Here is a 10,750-nt window from a genome sequence, read left to right as displayed (position 1 = left end):
GCGCGAGCGTGCGCGGACCGCAGCCGGGGCTCCGCCGGAGGCACAATCAGCCCGCTCGGGCCGTCCCTCGGATCTCCCTCCGTTCCGATCTCCCCACCGACACCCAGAGAGGAGCGTGCAAAGGCGCCGAGAGGGACGGAAACCACAAATAAATAGCGGCGGCGGCAGCGCGTCATCTGGTGGAGCAGGAAGTGCAGGCAGAGTCCGGAGGCCGGTGCTTTCTGCGCGTCCCCAGGACTTTGCCATGGGCTGGGGGCCGCGGAGGCTGCGAGCGGCCGGGCGAGGGCAGCGGCGGCGGCGTCCGCTCCGGGGCTGAGCCAGCAGCAAGCGCCGCACGCGCGGAGATGGCAGCGTCCAGCAACTCCAGCCTGTCCGGCTCCTCCGTGTCCTCGGGTGAGTTTCAGTCCGTCGGACGCGGCTGCCGCGCTGGGTCTCTCGCCCCCTGCCCTAGCCCCTCACCCTGGGAGGGGCAGAGCCTACCTGTGGCCGTCCTGCCCCCTCTCTCGGAGTGAGGGCAGGCGTCCGGGGTGACACTTGTTTGGTCTGCCGGCACCGCGGGTGCCCACAGCACCTCTGCGCCTGACATCTGACAGGCAGAGGTGGGAGAGCGGTGGCGCCCTGAGTGTGCGAACGCGAGCCTTCTGGGGACTTGGGGAGCAGCGGGCGAGAAGCGAACCGAGCAGGGCAGGCTCGCACTTTCCGGCGCCGCTGGAATCTGGGCTAGCGGGGCGCTGGGGGCTAGGGTGACGCGGGGCGCCCGCCAGGCTGGATGCCCAAATCCCAGGCTGAGGGGAGAAAACCCTCGCTCCTCGCAGACTTGATTTTCTTTGTTTGTTTCAGAAATTAGCTCCGTGGAGACACCAGCTTGGGGCATGGTTTGAGATAGAAGTAATGAAGCGATTCTTTCTGGTCCTGATTGAAGCGAGTTAGAGGAAGGGAGGTCGAGCCCAACCCCTGCCAATTTGCCGGTTTACAATATATATGTATGTATGTATGTGTGTGTGTGTGTGTGTGTGTGTGTGTGTGTGTGTGTGTGTGTGATTTTCCTATGTGGCCTCTGGAACATTTTCGTATAATACTCTCTGTAATTTCACTTTCTAGGCATACATTTTGTTTTCAAGTGTGGCTGAGTAAAGGGAGGGCTTCCTTCAGCTTTTTAATGGTTGATCAGCAGGTCTAATTGAAGAGAAAAAAACTGCTCATGAATCGGAAGGAATAAGAATCAATAGAAACAGACCCTCTGGTTTCTGAGTATGACAGGTTTCTAATTAGAATGATGCATTAGGTAGAATTCTTCTACCTCTCTGGTCATTGAAAACTTTAATGACAAACCCTAAAGGCATAGCTGATCAGACATTCAGCGGAGTGTGCAGTTTTGAGGGGTCAAGAAGGTCTTGCAATCCTAAGGAAAATATTCAGTATGTTAATATCGTGATAATACCTATTGTGCGTTTTTTATTACAACACCTGAAAATTAAACTCCGAGGAAGAAACACCTTGGTGGGGCCATTGAGCACGAGCCGGTCATAAATCAGCCATATCTATAGATGTGTAACTAATTTAATCATAAATACAAGGCGAGTTTGACTAGGGTGCGATTGTGGTGTGGCACAAGGTGATGCCTTGAAAGCCGTCTGTTATCTTTTTTTGGCAGGTTCAGTTCCAGGGAAATGGCACTTCCTTTCTCGATCACTGCCAACTAATCAAAAGCACAGTGTTGTTAGGCATATGATATAGTTCAAGTTTCTGGTAGTGGCAGCCAATGGGGCAGAACAGGCATATCTTATTAAGAGCAGCAACAAGTTGACCGCCAGTGGTTTTAATTCTGAGAACTCAGCAAATGCTACGGTGTATTTTTAGTACCCCCAAACCACTGCTGCTGCTTTTCAATTCAGTTTGGTTGACTAACATTGAATTTAAAATACAGTGATATTGGCTTACGATTAGCATATAGTTATTCCGCTCAGAAAAGTGTCCACTAGAAAAGGAACTGGTGGGGGAGAGAGGAGGCAACGGGAAAGAAGAGTGAAGAGACCAGGAGGCAGCGTGATCACATGATTTACTGATGGCATAAATTACAGATGTGTGGCACCTGAAAGTTCAGCTCTTGGTGTAGCTGAAGAAACCTGATGAAGAAATTGAACTCAGCCTTTGTTAAGAACGTGTGGGTTTGAAATCACACAGAAGTTTTAGATGGTGGTAATCACCTTGCAGATAAGATACAGATGCTTCTGATAGTTCTCCTTCCTGCTTTACCTTTTTTTTTTTTACCACCCTAATAGGAACTGGGAAATTAGGTGGACACCAAAATTCAAAAAGTGGACATGGATATTTTCCTTGATGTAGGATCAACCTGGCCCATGAGCTTCTATGGCTTAATACCCCAATTAACCAGACACTTTAAGAAGCCTTAGTTTTCTTTTTAAGCACACTTACCATTCTGTGGATCATGAATAATTCAGATGGTGCAAGCAATTCACACCTGGGAGAGGTGTTGGGCACTGAAGAATAGGACCTGTTTGTGGTGGCAGCTGTGTTCTCCCAGGCAAAGTCCAGAGTCTGAGAAAATAGGGCACTCCATCAATCTATTAATTTTTTCAGGGGACCTACTATGTGCCAGGAAGGAAGTTATAAGCCTCAGCCACTAGGAAGCTAAGTGAGGAAAATAATTTTTGGATTCCTTCTAGAACTAAAATTCTGGGATTATTGTTCTTGAATTCTGGCTGTACCACTGACCAGCTGGGTCATTGGAGGGGAGTTTCTCAACTTCTCCAAGCCTCAATTTCCTCTTCTGTAAGAAGGCTAATGCTAATCACAGGACCTACTTCTAGGAATGCTGGGTGGATTAAATGGGATAATGTTTGCGCAGCATTGAGCACAGGGTACGGTACTTAGTAAGTGTTTTGGTGAATAAATTTTGCTCCTTTGAGGAATGAAACAGAAAGCACTTCATGGTTCAGACTTTTGGTGCAGAAATAAGTCGAACACACATAAAACTTGCCTCTTATGTTGCATGTTAAATTTGATCTTGAGGTTTGGGGTCCATTAAATAAGCGTTTGTTAAGTGTATTTTAGGTTTCAGGCATTGTTCCAAGAGTTTAAAATAGAAAGATGAATCAAGGTCCTTTCCTTCGCCAGCAGAGAGAGGGCAACAACTAGTAATCTGTATTCCAGTTGGATAAAATGAATTATGCAGAGGAGAGATCAAGAAAGAGTGATTCCTTTAGTCTACAGGGGTCAGTGGAGGTGACCTATGAATTGGGGCTCAAAGGGTGAGTGGGATTTTTCCGGAGAGGAGGAGGTGTGGGAAGGTATTTCAGGAAGAAGGAAGAGCTTAGGCAAAGTCCTGGAGATGGGCTAATTTCTAGCTTCCTTTCTTAGGGCTATTGATCCATTTTGGAGATGGTGTCTCTTCTCCGGGCAGTTATGCTTCTAGACCCATAAGCAGCATCATGCATGAAGGCGCTATCTCACTTACTCTTGCTGCTGATGTAGGAGCTTTTCTTTCTGTTCAGGTAGCAGTGGGTTTGATGGAACAGCTCTAGAAGCCTTAGGATGTTTGGGCAATTGGACAGTAAAAAAGGAACTGTTGATTTTGTAGGAAATAACATATGGAGAGGTGAACTCAGATAATATGGGTTAAACCTCTCTTGGAGGAATAGATGTGGAAGATTCAGGTTTGGTTGTTTTTGCACCAAGAGTAAAGAACTAATAACTCACTCAGCATTAAGTTCAAAGTTCTCTGATTTTCCCGAGAACACAGGCTCACTTGCTAGTATCGAACCACAACACCCACATGTTTCATTTATTCTGTGTTATCAACTGAGACACAACAAATGAAATAATCAGGTTAAAATTAATTTTTAAACACATTTTCCAAGAACTGTCCAGAAATTTTCTTCTGGAATATTCACTTATGTGTAGAAGAAATTGCTTTGCCTTTGTTTTGATGATAACTGCTAGTAATTAAATTTCACAATCACCTAGATTGGCAGGATGGTTTGATTACCTTTATTATTTCCAATGGGGAAAAAAATCACTATCTTTATGCTTTTACTCTAGCCTGCGGTACTTGATTATAGTCTGAAATAAACAATGGTTGATTTGCAAAATAGTTTTTTTTAATAATCATGGGCTTTATTTGCTTTTATAATTGAAATAAGAACTTTTTTGCATTTTTAGTGATTTGATTGCCAAATGACAATTTCACAGTGTTTTTTTTTTTTTTTTAAATAACTCAAGTAAAGTAATAAAGAAGCTCTGAGGTCTCTTCCAGTAACTGAACAAGGTAAAAATTAAATATTAAAGGGACCCCTGGGATAAGAAGTTGTTAAGATTTTGAGAACATAAACACACTGTATTATAGAAATGAAATCAACCTAGACTTTTTAAATTAAAATGCAAATGGAAAAAGGTAAAAATCAGTAGTTTTGTGCAGAATTATTGAAACCTTAATTGGGAAAAGAGCATTCCTGAATGGATTGAGGAATTTATTCCTCCAGATTTTGTATAATAGTAATGTGGGCCAAATAAATAATGCTGTTTTCTGCTCTCACACTGGCTTGATCCTAGAAATGATAAATAGGGATTTTCATTACTCATCATTGGAGGGTCAGAACCAGTGATGTATACAAGTCTTTCATATCCCTAGATGCAGAAGGTAAAACTGAACTGCAGTAATGCTGCCAAGACCTACAGGTGTGATTATAAACTCCACCATCCAGTACTACAAAGCAGGGTATCTTTGTTGAAACAGACATTGACACTGAGACGTTGTCTTCTGAATCCCTGAACAATTCGGAAATACTCCATTTTGTCTAAAAGACATTTCTTTACCTTTGTTTTAGTGATAACTGCTGATAATTTAATTTCAAAGTTACCTAGAGGGTCAGGAAGATTTGGTTACTTTTGTTATTTTAAATCACGCACACACACAAATGCAAATAAAAAAATCACAAAGCTAAAACTAACATCCTGAAAGAAATCATCCACTTCCATGAGGAGCCCTGTTCTTTGCTATATTTCTAGGGACCTTCCCGCATCTCATTTAGATTTTTCACTGTCCCTTTGTGGTAACCCGGACAAACCCAGTGATAGAGAATCTGAGAGGAAAGAGTCTTTTAAGCATGATTGTGGGTTTGTTGGGTCTGACCAGCGCCCATGGATATGTGTGCTTTTACTAAAACGCCAGGTCCCCCCTCTATTCCCATGTGGAGCGTTTTGAAAGACCCTGCCATTTGTTCAACTTTTGGGAGATGCAAACACCAGTTATTTTCCAAGGCCAGTTTGTGCGAGATGTACCTGGACAGGGTGTTCTCTGAGCTGCACCCCGGGGCTTGGCCCGGGTGTCTGTCCCGCTGAGGGCCGTCTGCTGCTCTGCAGGGCCTCCTGTTTTTGCACAGTGGTCAAAATAACTGGACATTGGGTTTGGAAAATCCATCCGTGAATAGTGTCACATTGGTATGGTTTGGAAAAGAGGTTTTTTTTGCCGGAAGATCAAGATTCTTTTAAGACCGTTAGAATCGGGGAAAGAGAAAGGGACCCAGTGATAGACGTATGATTAATAGCATCTACCTATCACCCACCAATCATTTATGTTTTATGAATGTTTTTACATTTCATGGCTCCTGAAGTATGTCATTTAATTTTCAAAATGAATGGCTTCCTTCCTTGCTCTCTTTTCACCTTTCTTACCTGTTATTATGTTGGTCAGATTTCTATTTAGATGTTTATTTTTTCACAAATCCTGCATTTGGTCTACTTTACTATTAATAGTTTCCAAATCCTCTAAGTATCTTCCTGCTTCTTTTTCCATTTTCCCCATGAGAATGGAAGCTGAGATTCTGTTTCTCACGTGGTTTCTGGTCAGGCAGTCAAGGTGGATGCCTGGATGCCTGGTGCAGGCGGGTTGGTGTGACAGTACACACTCATGTGTCTCAAGGTTACTAACAGGGACGCCTGGGTGGCTCAGTTGGCTAAGTGTCCGATTTTGGCTCAGGTCATGATCTCGCAGACTTTGAGTTGGAGCCCCACATTGGGTTCTGTGCTGATAGCTCAGAGCCTGGAGCCTGTTTCAGATCTGTCTTTCCATCTCTCTCTCTGCCCCTCCCCCTGCTCCTGCTCTGTCTCTCTCTGTTTCAAAAATAAATAAACCAAAAAATTTTTAAAAAGTGACTAACAAAAGCAGAGGTGTATTTAAGGTCTCCAAGGCTAGAGGAAAATCCAGTTTGGAATGTAAGGTCCCATGGGCAGTCTGCTCTGCAACGGAACCCATGTGTTCCTGGGATCTGAGGTTGAAGACTTGGCCCGTGTACATTGCACATAAAACTTTTCAGCTCTGTACCCAGAGAGGGGCATCCACCAGCTGCTTGGGCAAATAGCCTGCTTTCCCTCTCATTCATTATTAATCAAATACTTTTGTGGGGGCCGATCTTCGAATATGGTCTTTACAGTATGGTCTAATTACAGCCTTGCCCTGCTTCAGTAGTTTGGCCTATCAAAGTCACACAACCTCAGCCCTATAAAGTGTTATTTTAAATCATCCAATATCTACGTTCTCATAGACGTTCTCTAATAAAGGTGTTCAGTGAATAGCCTTGTTTAAAATCTAATCACCTCAGGTCAGATGTTACATTAATTAGATTTGTGGAGTTGAGACCGTGTCTGCGTGTCATATAGGCTGCCAGTGAACTCTTGCCTTGGTGGACTTGCTGGAGAACAGGTTTTCAGGAGGCGAGGCTAGATGCCACTTGCCTGGCAGAACCCCCCAGATCTGGATAAACAGTCTGCTTCCTTGGACTGGTGCAAATTTTTACATTCTGAAATCCATCTTCATTAGATGTTGCAGGAAGAGCTTTAACTTAGAGGATCTGGACACTGAAACTTTTTTTTTTAATAAAAGTTTATTCATTTATTTATTTGTTGAGAGAGAGAGACAGAGTGAGAGAATGAGTGAGTGAGAGAGCAATCAGGGGAAGGTCAGAGAGAGAGAGAGAGAGAGAGAGAGAGAGAGAGAGAGAGAGAGAGAGAGAATCCCAAGGAGGCTCCAGTGTCAGTCCAGACCCTTATGTGGGATCGAACTCCTGAACTGTGAGATCATGATCTGAAACGAAATCAAGAATCAGCTGGCTTAACTGAGCCACCGAGGTGCCCCTGGACAGTGAAACCTTTAACCAAGGTATTTAAACCATTGGCCAGGACACCTAAGCCCTTAACTAAGCCTCTTAAACCCTTGGTCAGATGCTTTAAGCCCTTAACCAGGATCCTTGAGCCCTTAACCAAAGTTCCTAAACTCTTAATATAGTCAGTTAAACCAGGTACTTAACCAAACCCTACAACTAGCTAGCTATGTGACCTTTGGTGAAATTAGCCTCTCTGAGCTTTAAGTACCTCTTTGCAAACTACAGCTGTGACAGCCTGTTTCCTGGAGTAGATGTGAACATTAACAGGGTGAAGAAGCGTGGTCTCCCACTGATGTAGCTATTATACCTGCTCAGGAGATGTCAATCCTGCCGCCCCACCCCCACCCCCTGCTCATTAATATCTTTGAGCTTTAGTTCTCTGATCTTTAAACCAGAAAGAGTGATATCTGATGAATGTATCCCACAGGATTGTCATTCCTGAAGTACTGTTTGGGAAAATGCTTAGTAAATTATAAAAGCAACTGACAATTCTGAATGGTTGCCATGTGTCACTCTGTTTACATGCAATCCTCGCTGTTTCTTTGAGGTAGACAAAGTCTCCCTTTTTCCAAACAAAGAAGTTAAGTTCAGAGAGGGCACAGGGCTTGGATTCAAGGTGCTACAATGGGAGCAAAGTTTACTTAATTTCAAAGATCATGGTTTTTTCTTTTTCCTCTTGAAACATACACGGTGGTTTTTGTCTCTGTGTTTTTAGTGTCTGACATTAAGGTTTAAGGCTGAAATGCATGCTCATTGTTAACAGAAAATACAGTGATACATTTGTGCTTCATTCTGTTGTCCTCAGCAGTATTCAGACCCACATCCATCCTGACCCAAGTTTATTATCACTGGTGTTAGGAACTGGAGGTGTTACAAGGCACCTAGGAGATTGGATTTATGGATATTTAAGAACAGTCTTACAAAGTGTAGGGGATACAGGTGTTCATTGTACAATTCTTGCAATCTTTCTAAGGTTTGAAAGTTTTCCAAATGAAAAAAGGGGGGGGTGTAGGGAAAGAACATTGCTACTAAGTACTTAAGTACAAAGAATAGTACTACTTTGTACCCAGTTGATTTTCTCCACTGAAGTTTTAAAATCGTTCTGTTTTGCGTGAGCTTTTCAAGTCTTGTGATCACCTCATGAACCTCCCAGCTTCTGAATCCTCAGGGGGAAGAATACATATTTATTTTAAGTGGAAAAAATAAAGGAGCTGAAATTACCGAAGGCTTTCAGGTAGACCATATGCAACATTTCCCACCTCTGGAAAAGGTTTTGTTTTATTGTTGCTGTTATTATTGTTTTTCCTCCCGAGCTGATTTAACTTTACATTTCATTGTTGGTTTCAAGTGAGGCCAGAGCTTGCAGGTTCCAGAATTACCTAAGTTAGAGACTGAGGATCTGAGAAGCTCCAAGACTGCCCAGGGCCCCTCAGCAAGTTGGTTTAGAGCTAGAGCTGAAACTGACATCTAGGGCTGAAACTGACATCTAGGACCCACATTCCCAGAACATGCATTCTCCATCCCCCTTCCTGGCTGATCCCAAGGCATAGCTTTATCCTAAAAGAATTTCTTAGGTTGTTTTTTTTGTTTTGCTTTGTGTTTTGTTTTTGTTTTTGTTTTTTTCTTTCTGGCTTCATTGAGACTATTCTATTATTTAATATTTTCAAAACAGAAGTTATAAAGTGCTTTGTATTGTAAGTGAGCCTTAAGTCTCAAGGCTGTTGTGCCAATAGAGGCACGAAGACTGAAGTGACCCAGCATCTGCCCTAACTATATATAGCTGTGCTGTCCAATATGGCAACCACTAGTCACATGTAGCTGTTTAAATTCAAATTTAAATAAAGTCAGTTCCTCAGTTGCATGAGGCGCATTCCAAGTGCTCAATAGCACGTGTGGTTAGTGCTGCCAAATTTGACCCTGCAGAAATAGAATGTTTCCACCATTCTGTGGAAGATTCTATTGGGGAGCACTGGTAAACAGGGAAGGTGGTTCTAAGACAGAGATATTACTAATGTAAAATTGATAAGCTAAGGATAGAAAACTTGATAGAATGTTCTCCTGTTCCTGTACTTGCTCCATGTGCTGCTTAGGTTGTATTTCACTAGTTTAGTAAATAGGCTTTTTTTTTTAAGTAATTTTTTCATCATTTTCAGGGGAACAGTGGAATGACAGAGGATGATGTTGGGGAGAGTAGTGAAAATGTTTATAAATACTTCTAGCCTTGAAGTTGGATTTGAGCTTTTTAAAAAATGGTCTATAGTTTCCCTAATGGCAACTCCATTTCTTAAAAAATAAAAAAATAAAAACTCCCACAGTGAGTTATAATTTCACCCTCAGAGAGGGGAAAAAATGCCCATGATCAGAAGTAGTTTGGATCCTATAATTGTGAATCTTCCAATATATCATAAAGAAAATAGGAAAATTGTGAATGTGTGGACTGAGGTTGTTGGCAGCATATTTAAGCCATACTATTTAAAGGAGATATTCTACCAACTTGGCCATCAGCAAACCATTTGCCTAGGAGTATTTTACTTCTGCAAAAGGCCCACATATGGGGCAAAGCAAATGCACTGGTTTTTAGAAAATAAAGTTAGCTTTTGGACTTTTTGGCATATTTAATTGGAAGACAATGCGTGCCAGTAAGATGCAAGAACATGACTGTTCCTAAGAAAAGGAAGCTGCCCTCCTCCTTGAACTTCTGTTACCGTCTTTAAGTGCATTAAGAAAATGGAAATATGGGTGGTATCTTTAAAGGGTCAAAGAACTGTCAAGAAATAGATTGAGGCCAGTGGATTCAAACATAATAGCCAGGGGGCTATAGCATGTATGACTTAGTCCTTATTGACATAACTCACATCATAAATTTAGGGCGCTATGAATCGCAGAATCGCTTGATCACTGTCTGCAATTCTTTTCTCATCAGAGGCCTGGTACCTGGATTTCCTCTTGTCCTTTGTACCCTTGGGACTGGCTGAACCCTGTGTTCCTAAAGGAAATAGAACCTAGCTTTCTTGATTTATTTCACATAATTATGTACTAACAATATAAAGTGCTTTTTCTTAAATAATTTTGCTTCTAAAACATACAGCCAGGAGATCAATGTTTGAGACAACAAGGAAACGGGTAGAAGAGAGTATGGCTTTACCACTAAATCTTCTGCAGCAAATACTAGAATGTGTGGCTGCAGCTGCGACCTATCACAGTCTCAGGACTGAGCCCTGCACTGCCTTATATGGTAGCCCTGTGGGCTGTTTCGGTCATGAAATGTGGCTAGTGTGACTGCAAGTGTAAAATACCCACCAGAGTTGGAAGACTTAGTACAAAACACAAAGGACATAAAATATCTCGTTGAACAGGCTTGTTATATGCTTACATACTGAAATGATAACATTTTGTGGTATTCGGTTTTAAAAAAGGTATTTTGAAAAGTCACTTTCACCTGTTTAAAAATGTTTAATGTGGCTACCAGATTATTTAAAAGTGGATATACAGCTCACATCACACTTGGTCGGAATGTAAGAGTCACCTTAAGGTGGCAACCGAGCAGCCATTCTGCTGTAGGTTGGAGG

The 10,750-nt window shown here is 42.5% G+C and overlaps 2 protein-coding genes and 1 long non-coding RNA gene across 4 annotated transcripts in view; 2 read left to right on the top strand and 1 right to left on the bottom strand.

The window, feature by feature from the left end:
* The window catches only part of LOC115274914 (vasodilator-stimulated phosphoprotein-like), a 1,048-nt gene extending 885 nt beyond the window's left edge, over window positions 1–163 (top strand). The window contains exon 3 of the mRNA XM_029918448.1: window positions 1–163. Coding sequence (XP_029774308.1) covers window positions 1–152 — 152 coding nt within the window. The 3' untranslated portion in view covers window positions 153–163.
* The window catches only part of CHN2 (chimerin 2), a 291,932-nt gene continuing 281,234 nt past the window's right edge, over window positions 53–10,750 (top strand). For both annotated transcript variants that reach the window (XM_029925752.1, XM_029925743.1), the window contains exon 1: window positions 53–393. In XM_029925752.1, coding sequence (XP_029781612.1) covers window positions 345–393 — 49 coding nt within the window. In that variant the 5' untranslated portion in view covers window positions 53–344. The remainder of the gene's footprint in view (window positions 394–10,750) is intronic.
* LOC115280707 overlaps window positions 1,545–10,750 on the bottom strand; it is a 15,110-nt gene continuing 5,904 nt past the window's right edge. The window contains exons 3-4 of the long non-coding RNA XR_003903895.1: window positions 2,437–2,559; window positions 1,545–1,699 (exon numbers count right to left, since the gene is read on the bottom strand). This is a non-coding gene — a long non-coding RNA (uncharacterized LOC115280707). The remainder of the gene's footprint in view (window positions 1,700–2,436; window positions 2,560–10,750) is intronic.

The sequence above is a fragment of the Suricata suricatta genome, chromosome 2 (assembly GCF_006229205.1).
Source record: "Suricata suricatta isolate VVHF042 chromosome 2, meerkat_22Aug2017_6uvM2_HiC, whole genome shotgun sequence".
NCBI lineage: Eukaryota > Metazoa > Chordata > Mammalia > Carnivora > Herpestidae > Suricata > Suricata suricatta.
This window is presented reverse-complemented; position numbering and strand designations above follow the sequence as displayed.